This window comes from Mastacembelus armatus, chromosome 14 (assembly GCF_900324485.2).
Source record: "Mastacembelus armatus chromosome 14, fMasArm1.2, whole genome shotgun sequence".
Classification (NCBI taxonomy): domain Eukaryota; kingdom Metazoa; phylum Chordata; class Actinopteri; order Synbranchiformes; family Mastacembelidae; genus Mastacembelus; species Mastacembelus armatus.
The window spans coordinates 6903180-6927371 of NC_046646.1; the positions used below are offsets into that span (position 1 = coordinate 6903180).

General features: G+C 42.0%; 2 protein-coding genes across 5 annotated transcripts; one reads left to right on the forward strand and one right to left on the reverse strand.

The window, feature by feature from the left end:
• The first annotated feature begins 911 nt into the window (after window positions 1-911).
• Window positions 912-15113, forward strand: dhrs11a (dehydrogenase/reductase 11a). Its single transcript, XM_026328498.2, has 7 exons — window positions 912-1295; window positions 11782-11991; window positions 12822-12916; window positions 13306-13435; window positions 13586-13678; window positions 13773-13838; window positions 13963-15113. The coding sequence occupies exons 1-7, from the start codon at window positions 1164-1166 to the stop codon at window positions 14002-14004; spliced, it is 768 nt and encodes a 255-aa protein (XP_026184283.1). The 5' UTR covers window positions 912-1163; the 3' UTR covers window positions 14005-15113.
• Window positions 14973-21906, reverse strand: LOC113143040 (sodium- and chloride-dependent GABA transporter ine). 4 transcript variants are annotated; one of them, XM_026328496.1, is made up of 15 exons: window positions 21696-21906; window positions 20496-20618; window positions 19921-20078; window positions 19364-19498; window positions 19079-19283; window positions 18194-18326; window positions 17974-18108; window positions 17364-17467; window positions 17132-17256; window positions 16792-16904; window positions 16531-16671; window positions 16352-16451; window positions 16118-16218; window positions 15865-16032; window positions 14973-15770 (listed from the first exon to the last, which is right to left on the reverse strand). In XM_026328496.1, the coding sequence occupies exons 3-15, from the start codon at window positions 20045-20047 to the stop codon at window positions 15636-15638; spliced, it is 1722 nt and encodes a 573-aa protein (XP_026184281.1). In that variant the 5' UTR covers window positions 20048-20078; window positions 20496-20618; window positions 21696-21906; the 3' UTR covers window positions 14973-15635. The 4 variants fall into 4 exon arrangements, with proteins under 4 accessions (XP_026184281.1, XP_026184279.1, XP_026184282.1 ...); XM_026328494.1 differs by lacking the exon at window positions 20496-20618; XM_026328497.1 differs by lacking the exon at window positions 20496-20618 and having other exon boundaries at window positions 19921-20103.
• Window positions 21907-24192: the final 2286 nt, after the last annotated feature.

Below are 24192 nucleotides of genomic sequence, written 5' to 3' on the forward strand. Positions count from 1 at the left end.
GGTCTTGGTCCATTAAACACTGGATAAATTCAGCAGATAATAAGCCTACTCCTGAGATGAAAACATCTTTAATGAACATCTCTATACAAGTATGGATAGCCTGGAATTTTAGTTTTAGCAAAAAAAAAGTGGTAGTCTAGGATGGAAGCATCCACTGTCAGCAATGTTGATGCAACATAAGGAGAAACTGGTCAGAACACTGGCCTTTTCTGAATAGTCATTTTATAAGGTTTTTCTATCAAACTGTTTGGAAATTACTTGAAAAAATTGAATTTTACGTTTGATGTAAGTCATTTTAAACAGCACAAAGCAAATACAAGTGCCTTTGCAGAAGTACAACAGGAACACAGGGAAAGGAAGAGGAGAAATAAGTAAAGGATTGATCTGATTCAGCAGGTACCAATTGTATACTATAGATGAGACATTTCTATTAACCCCATGTATAATTTACTATGAATATAAGTAATAATGGGACAAATTCTCAAATTTATGCTTCACGGTGCCTGGAATTAAGTTCAGCAAATGTGTGGAGATACTATTCTTCAATTTCTCTCCCCGAAATTTTAGAGTTCTTAGTTAACTTGACTTCAGTAAGGTGTCTTAGATAAATACATTTTGATAGTGTTATATTTTCTGTGCCAACATAAATGTAATGATTTTATACCATATGTTAATGATTACTGTTGTATATTTTATTACTTTCCCTAATTGAAAAAATCCCTATACCACAGCAGTTGTCAAAACTAGCGCTGCTTTTCTCCCACGTGTGCTTTTCTAACAAGAGAAGCTTTTGATTACCGGGAACACCTGAAGGCAACACAAAAGCAGGTAGGCCTAACGCTGTTGTGTTGTTTTAGTACTTTCCGTTAGGTGGCGCTGAGTAAGCACACACACAGACCGTGACTGAAACAGTAAGTGGGAGGTGAAGTGAACCAAACGCTTCTTTATATTTTGTCCAGCGGAGCGCATGGGTCCGGGCTGACGCACACTGGCTGTCCTGGATGCTGCACACACCGACACCGGAGGCTGTAACGTTAGCAGGTGCACCCTTCATCAGACGGTACTGACAGCTGCAGCCGTGACAGTCCAACCTGAGCAGAGAGGTGCGGATCAGGAGCTGTACAGTCTCGTACACGGTGACCGGCGGAGACAGGACGGTGGGGATGGAGCGGTGGAAAGGCAGAGTGGCCCTGGTGACCGGAGCGTCGGTGGGGATCGGAGCGGCTGTAGTCCGGGCACTGGTCCAGCAAGGCATGAGGGTGGTCGGCTGTGCTAGGAATGTGGACAAAATAGAGGTGGGTAATCTGACTGGAAATCCCTGACATAAAGCAGCACAAAGAGGAGCTAGCTGTTTGTGGAGCCGCGACAAACTAGCTAAGGGACGTTAGCTAACGTTAGCTTGCAACTTCAGACGTTGGCTCCGTTCACCGTTACTGGACGTTTAACGGCGCCGGTACCGCTCGTTATCAGTAGCACCGGTCAGACCTACCAAGGGCAGGGCGTTTAGGAAAACTGCTCTTTTCATCCTACTAGTTTTACAAGGTAACGTATTACTCCTACCACAGCCCAGATTACTAACGGTAACGGTGTATTCGGGCGATTAGTGCCATGAGAGACGTTACACCGGGACTGATGTGTAACGTTAGGTACTAGTTAGCTTTACAGCCAGATTGTACTGCGCTTTCAGGAAGTACTTCATAGTACAACAGTAATGATGCACCTGTACCCACAAACCCCACCACACCCTTAATCTGTGTTAATCTGTTATCACCTGTCTTTGTTTGGGATGACCTTCTGCAGTGAGGTCAGAGGTCAGGGTCAGCACCAGGAGAGCAGCTTTCACACAGCAGCCAGGGATCACAGGTGTATTATGTGAGCTCTCCTAACACACCCACGGCAGGGATTCAGCTAAATGAGACTTAGTTCATCTTCCGCCAATACCAGAAAACAACCTGTCCAGGTAGGGTCACCTTACCTGGGCACAGTTTCCAGAGGTGTCACGAGGTGCCCATGGGTCCTTCAGGAGTCTATAAAATGTCCAAATGTCTTCCCTTATCATACATTTCTACAGTCTCAACCTCTAAAGGCTCAACAACAGAATTGCTCAACAGTTTGGGACAAACATCATAACAATCTGATGCAAACATCACATTTTTGTGCTTAAATCACATCCACTATGATAATAGAAGACAAGCCCAATCATTATATAAGTGTTGCTCTCTTTGCGGCTTGGAAAGTAATGATTGCCAGCGGTGATTGTGTTTGAACTATACACTGTGAGTGATTTGTCATTTAAAACATTAATGTGCATTAGTGCATAATGCAGACTCAATGCATATGCTACATTTCCACTTCTGTGATGTATTCTTGCACTTTGCTGGTGTGTGACTTGCAGGCAGAGCTTCCTCTAGGGATAGGTGTCAGTGGCCCCACCCTATTAACTCTAATGTGACTATAAGTTATTAGGTACTTTAGCCGGTTCTCCTCATTTCACACTTTTTCTAGCTCCTGAGCTGCTTAGTACATCTACAGTATGTTTAGGCAGCTTTTAGTCAGGCAGTGGTGTTTGGCATGTCAGAGGTTGTTAACAACACTGTTTATAAGCATATTTAAGCACCATAAGTGGTTAGCGCTGTTTCACAGCTAGAAGGTTCTGGGTTTAAATCCAGTTAAACCCAGGGACCTTTTGTGTGGCATTTGCATGTTCACGTCACTCCAGCTTCCTCCCACAGTCCAAACATGTACAGTTTGGGCTTGCGTTACACGGTGACTCTAAATTGCCTGTAAGAGTGAATGTGAGTGTTGGTCTGTCTGTGTCAGCCCTGTGATAGACTGGTGATCTATCTGGGGTGTACCTGCCTTTCTCCTAGTGTCAGCTAGGATTGACTCCAGCCCCCCGTGACCCTGGATGTTCCAGGATAAGCAGTTGATGATGGATGGATGGATGGATGGATGGATGGATGGTTGATTCATGGCTAAGTAAAGAAGCATGGCAAAGACAGCTTCCTTTCAGCCCATTCATCCATGTGATACTGTGTTACATCAGACTTGATCACCTGCATACTAATGATTAATCAAATAATCATTTCAACTTTATAGCATTTAGGCTTTATTCTCATTTATGCTGCTGCACTCTACAGTTTGCAGTAACATAGTTTGTAAAACCTCATCGAGGTTGAAAGCAAGATCAGATTCAGAGCTCTGTTGATGATGGTACTGTGAAAGCATGAGTTACAAATAGCGGTATGTGTGTGTTTTCTTTCTTGTGACTTAAAAAAAGAATTTGCAACATGTATGAGTCAGGTTTTCTTTTTGAGATGCATCCATTGTGCCCACCATGACAACATGTGCGTGAATTGCACAGCAGATAGCCTCCCTCCATGCATACTCTGGTCACATGGTCCCTCCTGTCAATAGTTAACTGTAGCAGCTTGTTTCAGCCTCTGCCTGTGACTTGTGCAAGACTAAAACAAGGTCACAACATTTAAAAGCTTTACAATGATATTAAATGATAGCAACATCGGTCAGCCTTAAAGAGCTGACTACATTACAGTGAGAGCAGCCTCAGCTGTTCTGTTTTTATGGAAACATGAAGCCAAAGCTTTGATTTAACTGAATTTTTGGCCAAGCTACAGAGCAAAAGGTTTCAGTATCTTCCACTGTGTGACACATTTCATCCCTTGTACAAGACCTTAGAGACATGTCTGTGTGAGCTGAGGGACAAAGCAAGTATTGTACTCTCTCTGCTGTGTAAACTGGGTTCTTGCTGTAGCTGTGCCAAACCTGGCATGCTGCTAGTGGGGGATGTAAGTGTCCATCACTTTCCATCACTGAGCAATTGTTCTTGACTTCCGTTTTGGTGTTTATTTCTTTACTTGGTAAAATAAATCTTTTAAGGGTCACTTTTTCCAACTGCAGTAATTTGACTTGTAGCAGCCCAGATATATTCAGATGGAATAGGTTTCTGTTTATCTGTGTAAAGAAAACCCAGAGAATGCGGGGTGCAGCGTTGTGGCAGCAGTATTGTTTAGTTTTCTCTGAGACTGTGTAGTAGGACGTGGGGGAGCAGCAAGCTGGAAGGAGACGTGTGGTCACCATGGGCTCTGTGCAGGAATGGAGACAACAGGGCCGCATCCAAGTAGCAGCTACACAGCTTCTCATTAACTCTAGTGAAATCTTCCAAACGCAGCGGACGAAGCTTTTATGTAGCTGGAGAAAAAAAATCTCTTCACTGTGCTCACAATGTATTCTTTGAGCATACAAAAGGTTTAAAAGTGGCCTCTGAGTGTAGGGTAGTGCAGTCCAAAAGTGTATCATTAAGAGCCATGGTAGAAGGATTTAAAGTCATATCTCTCATCAATGGACACCTCGATACTGATTGCTTGTTTTAAAATTAGACTTTTAAGGCGGCCCACAGAGATCATAGTTGTGAATTAATAACTGCTCACCTAGGACAATGAGATGCACTGGTGAATACACAGTTATGAACTCCTGTTGCTTATCACTGCAACTCATATAATCCCTTCTTTAAAAACACAAATACTAGATTTAAGAACAATAATCATTTGCTTTCTTTTGGCACATTTGAGGTCAGTTCCAAATGATTTTACATTTGTTTGCTAAACGTAACTTCACAAATGCATCAAGACAAGCTGTACTGAAATGTATTTGCTGTCTGAATCCCTCATAATCTGGTTGCTGATGTTTCAGAATACACTGACACTTTTAAATGTAAGAACTATAAATTGCATATGAATTATTTTGCAGGTTTAAGGAGGAGGGTGCTGTTTGCACTGGTGTTGGTCTGGGGCAGGAGAGGCAGAGAATGGGATAGGGTGGGGTCACAATCTAACCTGTGGTCACCTGTGCATAGTATAGTTTGTGTCACCGTGTGTGTGTGGCTTAAGTGATAACAGAAACAGAAGCATTGCCTTTTATCTAACAAATAACCTTGTTTGTATTGTAAGTCCATTTAAAACTGAAAAAATGAAAACGACATTTCCAGGGTTTTTTCAGGCTACCCACAGAAGAGGTGACTGTCAGTTCAAAGCTTTGGCTGCTGTGATCTTAGATCAGATATATTTAGCCATCATATTTTGTGGATTTTTAGTACTAAACAGATTTGTGGTTGGCATATAGACTGAGAATATGAGAACAAGTGACACACAGCACTGAGGCCTTTAGATCTGATCCAGCAGAGATGTATAAAGCTGTCCACTGTTTTTGAAATTCCCATCAGATGCTAAATCTGTATGGCTCATCCATCCATCTGGCAGGTGCATTTTTTAAATAGTAGCATTTGAACTCTTTTTTTTTTTTTTAATATTCAGCTTCTGATTGTTTTTAACCTGTTTTAATACTTTTAATACTACACCCGTTTGTTTCCAGCTGGTTTCTATCAAACAGTGTACCGATTGGCTGGCTGTTAATGCAGCTCTGCACAAAGCAGAAGCCTTTATGCGTTTTCACCTAGCCTAAGCATCTTTCATTTGAGTGAGTGAATCTTAAATTAAAACTCTTAAGCCCTTGGCAGGTGAGCCAGAAGGCTAATTTCAGACCTTGGCTGACTATCTTAGAGTTGGTGCCCATTCCGAAAAGAACAGAAAGGTGCTCAGTCATGCTTTAAAGGCTGAGGTGACATCCGTGTCTCTCTGTCTGCAAATCAGAAGCTGTCTCAGCCACTTCCTGTAGGTTGTGTCTGCACAGTCCGTGCTGTTGTATCACAGTGAATAAACTTCGACCAGAAAGAATTCAAAGCTTTACTGTGTGTGTCCAACCTTCTGTGTCCTCATTCCACTTTATATGTGTTTGTCTGCTATGTGTTGTCGTCAACACACATAACGATCAAAGAAAACCCACTGTAGTCCATGCACATTAAGTGCACTATCTATGATGAATAGGCAAATAGCTGCGTTTTAAGATATTGTGCATTTTGCTGTGTCACTTGTCATCAGCTGTGAGTGAAATCACAACACTGCAGTTTTCACCTGCACACGTGTTATTTTCTTTCCCCGTGTCAGATTTCTCCCGAGCTCATCGAGTTACCTCAGGGCTTCTCTTGTCTTAGCCATGCAGAAAGCTTTTCCACTGACTGCATGTTTTCCACCTGGGCTGTGAGCTGGCAAAGACTAAGTAATAATTGGCCATAATTCCACGAAGTCTGCCTCCAACCGAAGCAGCGTTTACACCAACATGACAAAGAACAACATTTCACGAAGCAGCAGTCCAGATTGTTTTGAGGATATCAATAACATACAGGTATGTAGACACAGATTTAGAAAATAAGGGTAGGTGATGCTGATAAGAATCCAGTCTATTTTTTTCTGTAATGCTTCCAAGTGTACCAACACTACTATATCTTAAAATACATTTGCAACTCAACATGTATCTATTCTATATTGGTGGCTTTGTGCAGGTTGCACATAAATATTGCTTGGTATACCTGAACCCTCACTGCAAAAATGGCCATTACAGTAGGTATAAGATTGATGTAGCACAATAGCAAAGAGTCTGAATGCTTTTGTATATGAGATATTTCTGTTTTGATTTTTACAAAAAATTTAAAAACGTTGAACTTTGATAATGGGAAACGATTGAAATGTTATCCATTTAAAATCAAATATTCAGCACAACACAATCAAGTGTGCAGAAACTGAAGGGGCTTGTATACAATTGTAACTTTTTTTCTCCGTAACTCATTAGGAAATAGGTTTCACATCTTTATATTATATTAATATTATTGCATGTAAGTTGAAATAATCTTTACAACAGTTGCATTTTTAGTAAATTGCCTAAAGCTCCTAAAGATGTTTTTAATTACCCTACCTGAGTCTCATACAGTTAACACTGTGATTTGTTTAGACAGCTCAGTGGCCCCTGTGAACCATTTCCCCTGCACCACCGCTGTGCTGTCCTCTCTGTACTTATCCCTTTTCAAGGTGTAGGGTTTGCTGGCATTGACGTTCCTTCCCTGGGCCTCCTGCTATTATAGATAGGGCACTTCCCACCCTGTCATGTTGGACTTTTTGGAAAGCTCTTCTCTGTGTGGACAGTATGAGAGATTGTGTGTGCATATGTGTGAGACGAAGCCTGATGTGTTAGCCAAGGGACAAAAAAGTGTAATGTAAATGAAAAACGCAGCAGCCGGCCTGCATTAGAATATATAGGTGTATGAGAGAGAGAGAAACTGTAATGACAGAGGAAAGCACCTTGTGGTGAAAGGATTTTGTGAATTTAGAGCACGAACATGTTCAGTGTTTTCAAAAAAGGGGTTGACAAGGAAGAATGCAATTTGGATTGTCAATCGCAGCCAAATTGGATTTGGTGCTGAGTGTTTGTTGGATATTGAAATGTGTTATGGCTACTCTGAGCTGGCATGCTGAATAGACCAGTTCAGGCTGGCCCAGTTTAAAAGGTTTTTATTTTGGACACATCAGATCAGCACCATCTTGATGAGGCTCTCTGTGCGTGTTTTTGTCGTCTACTCACAAAAACTTAGCACGCATAATGATGTGGCTGGAAGCTGGCGTCAGGGCCACCCTCAGGCCTGTGGCGAGAGCAAAGTTGTTGTAGCAATGGCTGACATCTAGTGCAGAAATAGCACATCACATGATGTAGAGGTTGGCACCTGATACACACTCGTTCACGAGAAGGAAGCTTCACCCCACAGCATGTTCCAACTACAGACAAGATCCATTTTTTTAATCCTCTGATGCCCATGGGAGCATGAAATAAAAGCTGCTCTCTGTACTTAATCTAGTACTGAAATATTGCTGACAGAAATGTCATGAAAAATTTTTCAGACTTAGAATAAAGGTCTGCTCTTGCTTCTCCCTGATTTTTATCACTTTGTTTTGGAAAATAAAATCCAACCACACTGGTTGCACCAGTCTTACACAACACCCAACTGCTGCTTTATCTTTAGTCTGTCATTGTTGTAAAGGTCTTTTCATGTAGTTGTAATTACAATGTTTTTCAGTTTACATATCACCCAGCCCTAAATATAGTTATTAATGTAGTGGCTGGGAAACCTTGCTGCATGGAAAATCCCATGGTGTGAATGAATGTAGCTACTAACAAAGACTGTAATTATTTTCTTTAACTGTGTATTGATAGACTGTCCTGAAGAATTTGTGGTAGCACCACCCACTTCAACCTTTAGACCTTCTGGATTTTTCAGTATGTGAGGAGATAATCACACAACCATCCTTCTACAGTCCAATTATACGGCCTCCTGTCACCTTTGACCCCAGACTTGGCGTGATTGTGTTCAGAGTGAACTAATTTTTCTGCCCTGCCATCCTAGTGGCTGCAGTGACAGGGTTTAGGGTGTCAATAAGGTTTTGGGCCATGGCGTGTCACCGGTACCTTGGCATGGATTCTACAGTAATCTGGATTTTTACAGTCTGTCCTGCGCTTCTGTTTCCAAGCCTTCTTATAAAGTACAACATAGTGAAATCTGATTCTATTGTCATCTGCTTACATGTAATGCCCCTCGTGTTTTGTGTTCTCTACTTCTGTTTTACGTTCTGGCTGCCAGCCCTCCCTTCCGCCCCCTGCAGCACACTTCTTGTGATTGCTGGACAGTGTGGGTAATGAGGATGAAAATGCATTATGACAGGTGAAATGGTTTTGTGGGTGTCAGGTACTTAAGAGGCAGGGCAGGAAGGATAAAGAGGGGAGTGGTTAGGGGCTGAATTATGGCTGCATTACTTCTTTAATTTATTTTTTTAACCACCTACCCGTCTTTTCAGAGAATAAGAGGAGGCACAGTGCTCTCTAACACAATCCTGCTTTTGTCTGGGAGAGCTCCCGAGTCAACCTGCCACAAATCTAATCCCTCTGCTCTCTCCGTTGATGGCTGCTGCCTTGTGCTATTGATCTGGCTCACCCTCACTGCCTTATTTTTATCTCATTCCAATTCTCCAACAACCTGTTTTGCTGGTCCATTTATGCCAGTGCCATGTGACTGGGTAAATGATTGATGAGCGTGGTGCAGTACAATGGTGTCTCTTGCATTGTAAACCTACTGTTTACAACGCCCTGTTGTAAATGTGGCTATTAGTTCATGTACACACATTTAACATGTAAAAGCTTTCTGACTTGTAACATTATTTCTCTTCAACTGTTAAGATTTTTTTTTTTTTTTACCTTCAGTATTGGTCCCATCAAGACTGGGTGATTGCAAACAGTGGTTTTGTCTGACCTAGAGAACTGTGTGTATGACAGTGTGTATGACAGTGTGTATGACAGTGTGTATGACAGTGTGTATGTCGGTGTAATCCTTTATAACTGCTCAAGAGCAAAACTATATGAAAGCAACTAATAATACAGGTGATCTGAAAATGTGTTTTTACATATAATATTTAAAATCATGTAAATATTGTTTGTAGACACATTGGGAAGATGGAGAGGTAAAATTATGCACATAGTATTTCAGAATGGTAATACTGCATTGACAAAAGTAATGTAAAAATTTTTTAAATGTGGTTTCTGCATTTGACTGAATTGTTGAGTCCACCTGCAGTACACCTTCTCATAAACGTAACTGCAGTTTTATTTCGTGTTTCCCTGAGGCTCGTTTAGCAGCACCACTGAGTGACTCATGCTCTGTGCTTGTCTCAATATCACTTTTTGTTTTAGTCCTTATGTTTTAAAGGTGCGGTGCCAAATCCTGAAGATATCAGTTTAGTTTGGATTGTGATCAATGAATCATGTGTGCCTTTGAGCTGCTGTTGCATTATCAGACGTAGTTGCTTATCTGTGGGCCAGTGCCATTTCTGTAGGTGTGCCCAGTATGGGGGCTGGTACTGGCCATGGCACTGGTACTGGTGCCAGAATTCACCCACCCACACACACACACACACACACACACACACACACACACACACACACACAGATTCACAGCCTGAGACTTCCTGTAGCTGGACCAAGATCACAGCCTGTTTGCTCTGCTGCTCCCACATTTACTTCAGCAACACAACTAATTCTCCACCTCTAACAAACAACTGGCCTGGCTTGCCACTGACATTAACCTTTGTTCTGAATATAAAAGAGCAGTCTGTCTGCCTGCTCCTTTCTGCCTGAGAGCCAGTCTCTCCAAGAGATTCAGACAAGTGTGAAGTAAAGTGCTTTGGTTTAAAGGGACATGTGATAATTAACTTTAAAGGCGTTATAGCAGCTGGACAGTCCAGTGATCACAGCCTCACATTAAAGGGAATGGACAGGACAGAATGGTTCACCTTTCTATAGCAGGCTTGTAAGAGTTAGTTTTAACCTTTACAGGTGAGGCAAGTGTTTTTAGAGTTTTAGCATTTTGACATCTTAACTCAGGTAAGGCCTTCTCTCTAGATAATCTGAGTTAAACAGTTTAGAAAGAGAGCAGAGAAATGTGCACACTCCGAGTGTGAGGAAAAGGTGCAAGGTCACAGGTCCCCAGTCCATCACAGGGCCACATAGAGACAAACAACCTCACACACTCACACTCACTCCTATGGGCAATTTAGAGTCACCAATCAACCTGACATACATGTTTTTGGACTGTGGGAGGAAACCAGAGTCGAAGGAAAAGGTGCATTCACTCACTAACAAGTCCAAATTATCCCTGAATTAAAATTCATCTTGATTCTTAAAAGCACTCTTTACAAGCATGATTAGTGCCCTCACTGGGTGCAGATATACTGTAGCACTTTAACACAAAATCCTACATTTGTCCACATTTATATTTGGCTGAAAGCTGTCAAGACATTTCAGCAAAAATCCCTCAGTGGATTAACTGATGACCTATACGTTCCATAGCATTAGATCATACTGCCTTTGTTCTGGCTGTAGTTGCATCACAGTTAGTTAGATTAAAGCATTAAATAGGTAACAGTGCTTTGCATGTAAACTTGACCATCCTTTCACGAGAAGATATTAAGAACGTGGCATAATTTTGAAGAACCACTGTTTTGAAAAACATCTTTGTATCAAATAAGAGCAACACAGAATGGATCCATTTTTGCACACACAGTAGATAGTAAATACATGTTATATCTATGTTTGTATCTATATGTTAAAACCTTAGAAGGTCTGTTTTTCCTTAAGGATGTTTACAGGGTCAACTTTTGAAACATATAATCTTTTTGGCTGCACAAACACTCACTCAGGCAGTGTGTTATACAGTGCTGTGCATCATCTCTGCCTGACACCACCCCCACCCTCGCCACTCATGCCCCTCCTGTCTGAATGTCCCTGTTCCTGTCCAGAATGAGACATCAGGTGACTGGTGCAGCTGTGCCTGGCAAGGGGATCTGTGTCAGTTTGTATCAGACCCCACCGTGCTGGACAGCCTGCTGACCTGGTTGGAGTACAGCCTGCTCATCCTGCAGCAGCCTCAGCCCAGCTGTATCCCAAAAGAAGGGGCCTCATATCAGAGCAAAGCTCGCTCCTTCACATTGAAGCTCGTGGTTTGGAGAAAGTGGGATTTAAATGAATATTCTTTTTATTATCAGAAAAAATGTCTCCAGAGTGAAGTGGTTTTCACTACACTGATAATGAGGGTTTATCTCTGACCCTCCACTGATATGATGTTGATTTTTATGGCTGCATGTTCTCACTGTTCCCTGTGTCTAGAGTCAGTAGGATGTAGGTTAGGACTCTCTCACTTGGCAGCTGCAGGCTCATCAGTTCTATCTCATGCTTAACAGTGTCTTATACCCGATAATTAATTGGTGACAACTTAAAATTATGTGTCTATTGCATTACACGCATCATCAAATTTATGTGATTTGTGTTTTTCAGAAGCTGGCGGCAGAATGTCAGAGTGCAGGCTACAGTGGTACACTGATTCCTTACAAGTGTGACCTGTCCAATGAGGAGGAGATTTTGTCCATGTTTTCAGCAATCAAGACACTGCACAAGGGTGTGGACGTCTGCATTAACAATGCTGGACTGGCCCACAATGAGCCCTTGCTCAGTGGAAAGACAGAGGGCTGGAGGAACATGATTGATGTATGTGGTTCGCAGTCACACACATTGATTCCAAGGCAGAAACAAATGCAGTTTTTTTTACTGCATGTATGCAGTAAGATGCAATTACCATCTTATGTTGTACATTATATTGATTTTTATATTTGCTGTGTTCGCATAGAGAAGCAGAGGGAGGAGCTGAAATGGCTGTCCAGTGTTAGTAGGAGTTGTGTATTTGTAGAGTAATAGTTAAAGCAGTAATGTGTGACTGCTCGGGTCTGCACACACACTTTGATCTCTTCATTTCACAGAGGCGGCTTCATTGGCTCTGAGGAGAAGCTCTGGCACTGCAGAGCCACACTAATGAAAGCCCGACGATTTTCTTTTGTTGGGACTTTACATTCTGATTCATTGAGCTCTTGACCGTTGAAGACCCCCTGCTCTAAAGTCTCCAGAGTCCTGCATTCGTAACACTTGTCCATCTGTTGTCATGGCAGCAGTGTATTTTTAGCCAGTGTTTAATCTATACACTGTTGTTTGGTCACCTCCCTGTGTCTTGCCACCATGTTGGCTCTACCATCTATCAGTATCACTACAAGAGCAGCTTAGAGGCCACAAGCTGGACTGCAGCAGTAGGTTCATTTGCTCACACTGACCCAGTGAACGATCAGCTGAAACTGGAAAAATTTTATTTGATTTAAACTGACACACAAATAAGTTCATGCAAATGATTTTCAACCTAATAACTTAATAACAAATGCACCATGCATTTGGTGCCTTTTCTTCTATTTTTAGTATATTGGATTGACAGTCATTCAGTATTGACTGATACATGAATGGTTCAATGAAGTCACTCTTTGCCTCCACTGCAGGTCAATGTGTTAGCCTTGTCTATCTGCACCCGTGAGGCATACAAATCAATGAAGGAGAGGAATGTGGACGATGGCCACATCATCAATATTAACAGGTAAGCAATACAGAACAAAACTATGATTAATCTAAAAATGCTTCAACAAGCTTGTCAGCTGGCCCCTGGTGGACATGGAACAGTGTGAAAAACTGATATAATTTCATTGGCATTAATAGAAAATCAGCATTCAATTGAATCTTAATCATATTAGTGGATTTTTTTCCAACTTGAATTTATATAAATTAATAGTATTATTTATGTTGCTGGTGTGAGCCCGTAAATCCCACTGTGACACTGTATATGATATTAAACAAATGAAGTTGATTTGTGAGAAGTCTTTGTCAGTGTGTAGCTGACATGACAGCTAAATGTGCAGATTAAAAATTGAATACTTTGATTTGGCCTTGAATCAAATCAGTCTCCACCTCTTCTTCTACCCGTTACAGTATGGGTGGGCACCGGGTGGTGCCAAGTGCTGATGAGCATTTCTACTGTGCCACTAAATATGCTGTGACTGCTCTGACAGAGGGGATACGACAAGAGCTTCGAGAAGCAAACACTCACATCAGAGCCACGGTAGGTTAGTTGTCAGCAGATTGAGCAGGTCTGTGCTATTGGTGATACTGGATCACATAAATTACTCCATATACAGTAAGCCAGTGTGTTTTGCTGTGCATTAATGTGACAGTAAGCCATACATTTCTCATGCACTTCTCTCACCTGCAGTGTATATCTCCTGGAATAGTAGAGACTGAGTTTGCCTTCCGGCACCACAACAGCGATCCAGAGAAAGCAGCTGCAGTATACGAGAGTATGAAAGTAAGACTGCACATTTGACTGAAACTGTGAATGTATCTCAGAAACAAAAATAAACCAAGTATCTTTGCCACAACGTCTTTTCTTCACTTTTCAGTGTTTGAAAGCAGAAGATATAGCCAGTGCAGTCACCTTTGTCCTGAGTGCCCCACCTCACGTCCAGGTATCTGTCTTTTTTTTTTTTTTTTAACCATAAAACAGCTTACCCCATATAGGTTATGGAGAGGTGCATCAGTAATGAATGCTGGGTGGTTTCTGTAATGCTCTCCGTTTGTTTGTATCGTCAGATTGGAGATGTGCAGATGAGGCCAGTAGAGCAGGTGTTATAGCACCGAAACAGGAAGCTGCAGGAGGGGCAGACATGGTGACTCCTTAGCGACCTCTGCTGGGCATGGGGGGGGGGGGGGGTAAAAAACAAATCAACTACAGCTGTGTTGGATCTGCAAAGAGGCAATCAAAGAGGGCTGGAGCCTTAACGAGGCTGTGCAAGGAAATAAAGGGACTTAGTAAACCAGTACAAAAATACTACTGAATGCAGCAACCTGGTGTTTGTGAGTTGCTGAGCCCAGTCGTGCACCAGGCTGACTCCAAACTACAGTAGGAACAAATACAGGAGAGAGTTGCTGCTGCGCTACCTGGTCATCTGCTCGACCATCACTTCACATGGAGGGGTATGCCATTGATTGCACTTTTTTTTTTTTTTTTTTGTGTTGTTGTTGTAGGTCATATGACATATCTTTTTAAAATTAAATGGTAAGAGTAATAGCTGTTTATAAGAGTGATAATTCTTTGTTTTAATTTCTGTTTTTATAAATATTTTAAGTTTTGATCATAGTTGTAGGCTCATACCAGAAACAACACTATTTCATACTCACTGTAACTAACTAGGTCCATCAGCAGTCTGTCCGTCCTGCCCCCCGTTTTCACCTTTTTTACACAAACACATTTAGTTACCCTTATTGGGGTCTATTCAATTTTCAACCCCATGTAAGTAATGAGGAGGAGACATGCCATTGTCTCATGGCTTTCTATAATCCACCTCTTTTTGCCTGTGTAATTTCAGTATGGCATATGGGATTCATTTGTGGAGTTACAAGAAGAAAGCAGTGGCAACTTTTGTATGAGAGGAAACTAACTTCGTGCACATGTATACCTTAGCAAAGTGTACCTGTCAGTGGAAATTTCTCATTAATTGAATAAATAAAAACGTTTGCCCAGAATTGTTATATTTTTGCTGTGTTCACCAAACGCACTGTTAACATCAGCTGCTCATCACAGAAGTAAGACACAAACTGTGGACTTTGGCATGTTTTTATTACACCTTACAGACAGAAGGGTTGCATGGCCCATGTACTCAAATGTTAACCACTAGCATGTATTGTTTGTATCAGCAGTGCCCTGTTGCATTTGACCTAATAAATGAGTCAGCCACTATGAATTGGTCCACAGTGCTTTATGTTTCTAGGAGATACTTTTATATACAGTCACACTTTGTCAGTTTATTACTAAATAAAACTCCTAATCCAACACTCACCAATGCATCAGCAAACATGGCCAAAAGATGGCAGTCTTACCAAAGTAAAATCCACAATGAGCACCGTGAAATAAGCGATTAGTCCTGAGTGCCATTGTTTAGGAGCTCTCACAACAGAGGAAGTGCCTGCCAGATGGCCATTATAATCAACAACAAGCTACAGATAATACTTATCTGTCCAACAACTTACCATGTTAAAAGTAAACAGAAGTTCAACAAAATATCACATATTCTCAGTCTCACAAAGTTATCTGCATGGCAGAGTCACGTCTTCACACTCATGTAATCGATTGTTTACATTACTTCTGTTCGATTTTCTTACCAGAACTTTGGTTAAGATTTAAAGCCAATTGCAGTCAATCTTAGATTATTTTCAAACTTGCAGAAATTTGCCACTGAAGATGTCTAAGTGAGAATTATGAAGTTTCACTGAATAGGAGCTTTTACTGGTAGATGGATGTTGACAGCTGTGACAGGACATCCATCTTTTCCTTCCGTCTCATAATATGGCATTTTTGAATTCTCATCCAGTGCATGTGGTGTGATGGACTGTTTCAGTTTCTGTTAGAGAAATGCACCAAATACTTATAACTGGAATTTTATGAGTAGTACCTACAGTGTCTTCATGGGGGGAAACAAGGTAAATATATGTTACCTGCATGAATGAGCCAGGTAGCACCCACAGTGTGTGAATGGCACCCAAAGGAATCCAGATGATGGAGGTCAAGGCAATAACCCAGCCGACACCCTGAGCCCAGGAAGGGAAGACATAGTTCTCATAGCGGGCTGGTTTGAACTGGATGATGGAAAAAACAAGGAGAACCTGCCACACGAAAAAACAGAAGTGGTGATATTTTTCAGGATCATAAATAAAATCATGTTGATGTGAAAATAGCTAGCTGACTTACAGCAGTCATCACAGGAGCAACTATTATCCAACATATCCTGAAAAAGATGTTTGCTCTTTTTCCAGTCATCTCTTCTAGGTTGTCTGATAGTCGCTTCGCACCTGCTCAAGGGAAGACAAACCTTCACTGATAGAAATACATACTTTATTTGCTTGTGGACGGAGATACTATACGTCATCACATTAACTGGCAACCGAAACGTATATTGAGTATATTCTGAGTGTATGTTCTCACCGTAGCTCCAACAGATGGCTATAACCTCAAAGAATGCAAGAAACATGATGGACACTATGGCAGTGTAATGGTCCATCAGCTGGAAAACATAGATTCCCACCTGGACAGAGAAAACAACTGGATCCTGAAGTTTTGTAAAAATTTGGATAAAAGTCATGCAGTAAAGTGAGAGGCTGTACCTGCATGACACAAGGAATTCCTAAAAAGAAAGCCACACCACAAACAGCAAGAACAAACAACTCCTTCCGCTTGAAAAATTTAAACAGATGTTGATAGAATTCATCCATGAGACTGGTCACCATCACTTCCACCATCGCAAACTGTCAAAAAGCAAAAAGGATTTCTGAGTTATTCTGGGGCTCTATTGGATTCAGGTGAGTAATCAAAGGAGTTTTTTCCATAGATTATCACTAGAGTTGCAAAGCTGTTCCCCTGACTACCTCGCTGTCCAAGCCAAGGCAAAGCAACATGAAGAAGAACATCACAGCCCAGAGCTGAGCCACTGGCATGTTAGCGAAGGCTTGTGGATAAACAACATAAACCAGCCCTGGACCTAGACACGGAAGCACACATGGTCATTGCAGCACTGCTGACTGAAAAGGTAAATCTTGACCTTCCTAGAGAATGAACTCTGACAGTAAATCAGAACAAATTGTAGAAAGAGCAGAATCGCTTAGTGAGAGTTAACAGTAAATATACATAAGGTTAGTTTTTAAATTAAAGTTCTCAGCTATGCTCATGCATTTGAAATTGGCATATTGACTTGTTTTGTTTTCTTACCATCCACAGCCAGCTCACTGACAGGAATGCCCTGCAGATGAGACATGTATCCAAAAGCAGAGAAAATGACAAAACCTGCCAGGATACTGGTGAGGGAGTTAATGATGGATATAGTCAGGGTGTCCCTGTGGGGAGAGACAAGGTTCTTTATATCATTTTCAGCCCACACGGAGATCATTATCGCCACTGCTGTGGGGAAGAAATGAGTGGATGAGGATGTCTGACTTATTACTTCAGAACGTTGTTGTTGAAGGCGTTGTAGCTGGACATGGCCAAGAGGGAGCCGAAACCGATCCCAATGGAGTTAAAGATCTGAGCTGCAGCATTCACCCACACCTGCCACACAGATTGATGTTCACTCAAAACATCTGATCGCTACTGAACACTGCCTGTACCCATCCATCCATCCATCCATCTTCTATACCCGCTTTTCCTGTTCAGGGTCACGGGGATCCGCTGGAGCCTATCCCAGCTCTCTCTCGGGTGGAAGGCAGGGGTACACCCTAGACAGGTCACCAGTCTGTCGCAGGGCCACATATAGACACACAAAGACAGACAACCTCACACACTCACACTCACTCCTACGGGCAATTTTAGAGTCACCAATCAACCTGACATGCATGTTTTTGGACTGTGGGAGGAAACCGGAGTACCCGGAGTAAACCCACGCAAGCACAGGGAGAACATGCAAACTCCACACAGAAAGGCCGGGATGCGAACCCACGACCTTCTTGCTGTGAGGCAACAGTGCTAACCACTCAGCCACCATGCTGCCCCTGCCTGTACCCATCTCATTATTATTACTATTTGTTTCCACCTTTCTCAGCTTTCTTCTTTCTTACCTCCACTGAGAGCAGCTTGTCCCATTCCGGCACAATGAAGAAGGTTATCCCATTCAATGCCCCAGGCAGCTGTGTATTGTTGACCAGCAGGGCAATCAGGATAACGTACGGGAACACAGCCGTAAAGTACACCACCTACACACACGGAAAGAAAACAAGGGATTGTTTTTCACCATCTCTCTCCTTGCCTCGACCTCCATTTCTTTCTCTTTTCCCTCACTTTGCCTGTTGATTTCACCCCCTTGAAGATGCAAAGATAAATAAGGATCCAAGCCAGAAGGAGGATAAGGAAAAGGTCCCAGCGCAACACTCCTGTCTCCTCCACTCCACTTGTCTGCTCCAGCATCTTATATCTTCAAAGAAGCCAAACAAATAGAAAGAGTCGGTTACATTCTGCATTATCTATTTATGTCTGGCAATAGTAAACAGATGATGTGAAAATAGTCTGTCCACCAGTTTGGATCACTTGTCAGCAGGAACCTGAATGTGTTGGTCTACTGTGCAGGCCTGGACATGTGGTATTCACTATCAAATCATCAAACATAAATTTAACATTACATTCACACAACAAGTGAATAAGTAAGCCACTGCAAAAACACTCTACTGTTTAAACAGTAAGCCACAATGAATAATTTAGGTTTTAGTCTTCAACATGAAACCATTACATAACGAAAAACTAATCCCAATATTTATCCAAATCAAGTGCACAGAACCAGCATCTGTTTGACTGTATAAATCTTAAAACTGCTGCTTACAGAAGCAAGATGCATATTTACTACATATTAAACTTTCACATTAAAAAAATGAATAAAGGTAAAAGGTAATAAAGGTTAACAGTGACTAGTTAGTTTATCTGTTTGTCTATCACTAACCTTCACTTTGTCTGATATCCCCCACATGCCTGATAAGATTTAGTTTCAATTCAATTTCACGTTGTGCATTAAAAAAAAAAATTTCACCAGTAGTAGGAGCATGAGAGTTTGTGTTATGTAACACACTTGTAAAGTTACAGTCATTTTATAAGCCTGCTATCATCTAATCATTATCTAGTCTGCTTCTATAATTCTGAGAACCAGTTTGGTTTCTCCCACTTCATGAAACATACTTGAAGAACTCCTGGCTAGCTGTGGACGAGTAGCTGCTGTTGGTCGCGTGAGCAGTACAGTGAGGTGTGTTCCAGGTGTTGTTGCAGTTCTGCCAGGGCAGAGGTGCCTGGAAGGAGCTGAAGAGATAGTAAAGAGCCCAGGTGATGACAACATTGTAGTAGGTGCACATGATGAAGGAGATTGCCACTGACGCCATGCCCACTCCTGAGGACAGACCAAAATAAAATGTCAAATGTCTGTGTTTCAGTTTGGATACCATTTAGTGACTAGAGACATGCCAGTACCTTTTAACAGTGGGCAGACATTAGCCAGAGCATGGACAGGCCCTCGCCTCATGTACTGACCCACAGTCAGCTCCATGTAGAGCAGAGGGATCCCCAGCACAACCAGCATGAGCAGGTATGGCACCAGAAAGGCACCTGGCAGGAAGTGGCAGTGAGTTAACTGTCACACATTTTACTGGCAAAGACGTGCTCATTTTGTGGTATCCTCTAAACTTGAACTTATCTGACATCATTAGTAAAGGCAGGTGAGGTGTCCCACCACAAAATGTTATGTTTTTATTGCAAGCCAATATTCACACCAGCTGCACATGCATCACTATGGGTTTACAACACATTCTTATATGGCACACACTTGTATCAGAACATGTGATTGTAACAATCCAAGTTGAACAACAATATCAGTATTACTGCCGATCGTGTTTGATGTAGGGTTCAGTGAAAACACATTTACTAACCTTCGGCATCAGATGTAAAACCTGTGTATTTGTATAGTACTGCATGTACTGAGGGGTCTTGGATTCATAATTCTGTTTGAGGACGAATACTTGTTTTCTCACCTCCTCCACTTCTGTAGCAGAGATAAGGAAACCTCCAAATGTTGCCCAGACCCACAGCGCAGCCGATCCCAGCCAGAGTGAACTCTATCTGTCTGGTCCATGTTGGTCTGTTGAGCTGTAAATCCATGTCTGCCTCTTGTGTCACCACTGTCTCTTCACTGGGCCCAATTAAAGAAATGTTGACTGGAATTTAAATGACTCCAGGTGATTTAACCTTCCTCTTTATTATCCTTAATGATTAGCTTAGCAGAAAAACGCAGCGATAGAAGTTTGTCTTAGTTTACAAGCGTCATAAACAGTTTAACTCAAAGGTTAAAAAAAAATACCTTGAATTTTGAAAAGCTGATGAACACAATGAAAATAGCTATCTAATGAACAGAGCACATTTTTTTAATTTATTGTCTTCTTTAAAACAATATTTCACAGTATAGACAGCATTACTTAGTCTATTGATGCCAAATAACAATTATAATAAATGAATATGATTTAATTTAATCTTCAAACTGGATGTTATATTCATTTCTTTCTTTTCTTTCCATTTGCCACGGTCGCATGGCGACCCTGCTGTGGCTGACCTTTTTCAGTGGAATTTATTTGAATCGTCTGCAGCACCAGCTGCTGGATGGTTTTGGGGTTTTCAACACCAGCCTCTGTGGGAGTCAAGGGCTGGGCCTCAGGAGTCGACTCTAGGGAAGAAGCTAAGAACCACAGGGTACCAAAGGTGGAAACACATGGGGTCATGTGACCTGATGACTCCTAATTATGCACCATTTATAGGCTTCAGAAGACACACCTCTTAAAATTCAAATATCTCTCTAAATTTGAATTATATGGGGTGTGTCTCCTGTGCCCGCATGAGGCGTATACATTATGAGTCATTTGGAGTCATCAGGTCACATGATCTGGGAGCTATTGAGCCAAAATCTTCAATATTGAAAATAAAAATTCATATAAAAATAATTAAGTGATATATTTACATTGTAAGAGGTGTGTCTTGTGCGGACAGACCAGGCTTATAAATTATGCATAATTTTGAATCATCAGATCACATGATCTGGAATCTGTTGAAGCAAAACCTTCAATATTGAATGTAAAAATTAATCTAAAATTAATGAAGAGATATAATTTAATTGTAAGAAGTGCGTCTGATGATCCTGCTGTAGTCCTACAAATCGTAAGAATCTTCGAGTCAAAATTTTACATGACCTGGAAGCTATTGAATAAAACTCTATGTTTTGGCAGGGTCGAATGTGGAACATCAAACTGTCAAAGTATCTTCACCGAGGTCCGAACAACTGAGCAGGTCACAAATGTGGAGAAAAAACACCCAGACTCACTGCTCATCATTCTGGGGGATTTTAACAGAGAAAACCTCACCCATCAACTTCCCAAATACAGCATATAATTGTCTCACCAGGGACACAGACACACTGGACTACTGTTACATGTCTGCTTCATCTCATCCCGACCTACAGACAGAAGTTAAAATCCCCTAAGCCTGTGGTCAGGACTGTGAAGAAATGACAACGAAGTCAAAGCTGGAGTTACAGGTCTGCTTTGACTGCAGTAATTGAAGTGTTTCTGAAGCTGCAGCCACAGATCTTAACAAACTCACTGTGACATGCTACATCAGTTTTTGTTCACACCCAAACTCAGGAACCACTCACTGTTACCCCTCAACCTAAGCAAAAGTAAACACCAAATTTGAGTCTTGTGTTCTTACCAACACACCAGTGCGGATGCAAATCCTGTTCCAGCACAAATACAGTCCTTACCTAATTCTCCAATATAATTTTGGTCGTTCAAGGTGGATCCTGTGTCTACACTGGGCTAATGATCTCAGAGGACCAGAATGTAAGTTCAACAGACCACGGATCACTGGAGTGAGAGAGAGGAACACAGCCTTCACAGGACTGCACATTCTTTGCCTTCTGATGTCCAAAGTGCAGTGCATAATCTCCAACAAGAGAATAGACACCTCCGTGCTGCTCAGTTATCCATGAGGAAAGAGATCAGCCGACTTATAGAGATCCAGAAAAGCATGCAGGAGATACTGATTAACCAGTCGCAAAGTCAGAAGTTGACACCTATTCCTCAGCCACAGGTATTAACCCCAGCCCCAAGTATTAACTCCTCCAGTTCCTTTGCCTAGAGTTGCCTAGTAGTCCTTACTGAATGGTTCAGTCAACCTCACCAGCTTGCTTTGAGCAAGATTGCTGCCATTATGGATGTTCAGTCAGGTGACACTGTAGGTTTTGAGCACTTCGCGCTCCAGATACAAGCCCTAGTAGGATTCCTTAAAACATTAGGAGATGAAGGAGATGTTGAATTGCAATGTGGATCTCATGTGGCTCGTCTTTTGTCCAAGCTCCCTCCAGAACAAAAAGCATCCTTCTGCAAGCACATGAGTTATGAACCAGGCTCAGTATACACGTTCCTTGACCTAGCAAAATGACTTAAGTTTGAATCTTGGTGCCAGGATCCAAGTGATTGACTGGATTAAGAATAATAACTGATGTTGGAAGTGTGGACGCAACCATAGAGCTGCACAATGCACTCTTAAGAAACTCTGCTATTTGTGTAATGGGAAGCACCTCCAGATTCTCCATGATCTCAACAGTAAATGAATGTACTTGTTTAGTCAGTTCAACTACCAAAATTCTGTACCTAGACCGCCCTCCAGGATTCAGCAGTGTACTCCTAAAAGTGATCAGAGTCATTCTGAAGCACAAGGGGCAGAGCCTAGATACCTACACTGTACTTGATGATGGTTCTGAACGAACTATGCTATTACTATTGGCAGCCAGAAAGCTGGGACTCACAGGCCAGGTAGAGGATTTAGCCTTGCAAACTATATGGTAAGACATCACTAAGTTTCACGGTGCCTCAGTGTCCTTTCAGATTTCAACTCTATCCCAGCCAGGTAGGAGCTACAAAATAACTGGAGCCTTCACTGCAAAACAGCTGAGCTTGATTGAACATATTTACCTTGTTGCAGAGCTTCAGCGACATTACTGACATTTGAGAGGCTTACCATTACAGCCTGTTCCCAAAGCCTGTCCCCTGTTACTGATTGGAGCAGATCACTCTTATCGAACCAATTCAACTTGGGCCACCTGGAGGTCCGGCAGCAGTCAGGACAAAATTAGGTTGGTCTTTACAAGGCCCAGCAACAGTCCTCTGAGATAATGGAAACTCCCACCACTGATTGTGATTCCCAACAGATCAGAGAAATCTGTCACTCGGTCTAAGCACGACCAAGAAGTCCTTGAGTTGCTCCAGTCAAAGACTGTCCGAGTAATAATTGATGGCGTGAGTCGCTATGCCACTCCTCTCTTGCGTAAGAAGGATATGCACCCATTCTTCAACCTCCCACAGAGGCAGTGCTTTCTAACCTTAGGAACACAGAGAAACACTTGGAGAAAGACCCCATCACAGCGGCCACCTACCAACAGGAGATGAAGAAACTGGAGACCTTGGGTTATGTCGTCAAACTTCCACATGATACAGTTCATTTACAGAGTGAGTCATGGTTCATCCTTTACCACGTCATGCAGCACAATAATAAGCACCTAGTGGTTTTTAACTGTTCATTCATCTTTAAAGGCCATAACCTGAATGACTATTTCCTCCTAGGACCAGCCTTAGGCCCATCCCTGTTAGGTGTACTCCTATGCTTTCATGAACACCCAGTGGTAATGAGCAGCGACAAAGGGATGTTCCATTAGGTTCGTCTCCTCCCAGATGACCACTGTCCACTGTATATAGCGAGACTTTGACATATCTAGCCCACCAGACATTTATGAATGGCAAGTGCTACTTTTCGGCACTACATGTAGTCCTTGTTGTGCCATTTATGCTGTACAAAAACATATTATGGAGCACGCCTGATGACAATATCAGAACCACTGTAGAAAGGAATTTCCTCGTGGATAATTGCTTGAAGAGCCTTGCATCACCTCAAGAGGCCAAGCAGCTTGTAGACAAATTCTAAGCCCTCTTTGCCAGCGGTGGTTTTGAACTTTGCAAGTAATGACCCAAATGTAGTAGATCACTTACCGCCAGAAGCGAGATCCACCAGTACAGAATTATGGCTATCTTAAGATAGTTCTGATTTGCAAGAATCTGCGCTAGGTTTAAGGTGGCACTTCAAATCAGACATCCTAGGATGGGAAGGGATTCATAGTCCAATTCACAATGCAAGCCAAGATTTTAGTCCAGAAATTATGGGACAAGCAACGAGACTGGGATAACCCAAATCTACCTGATGAA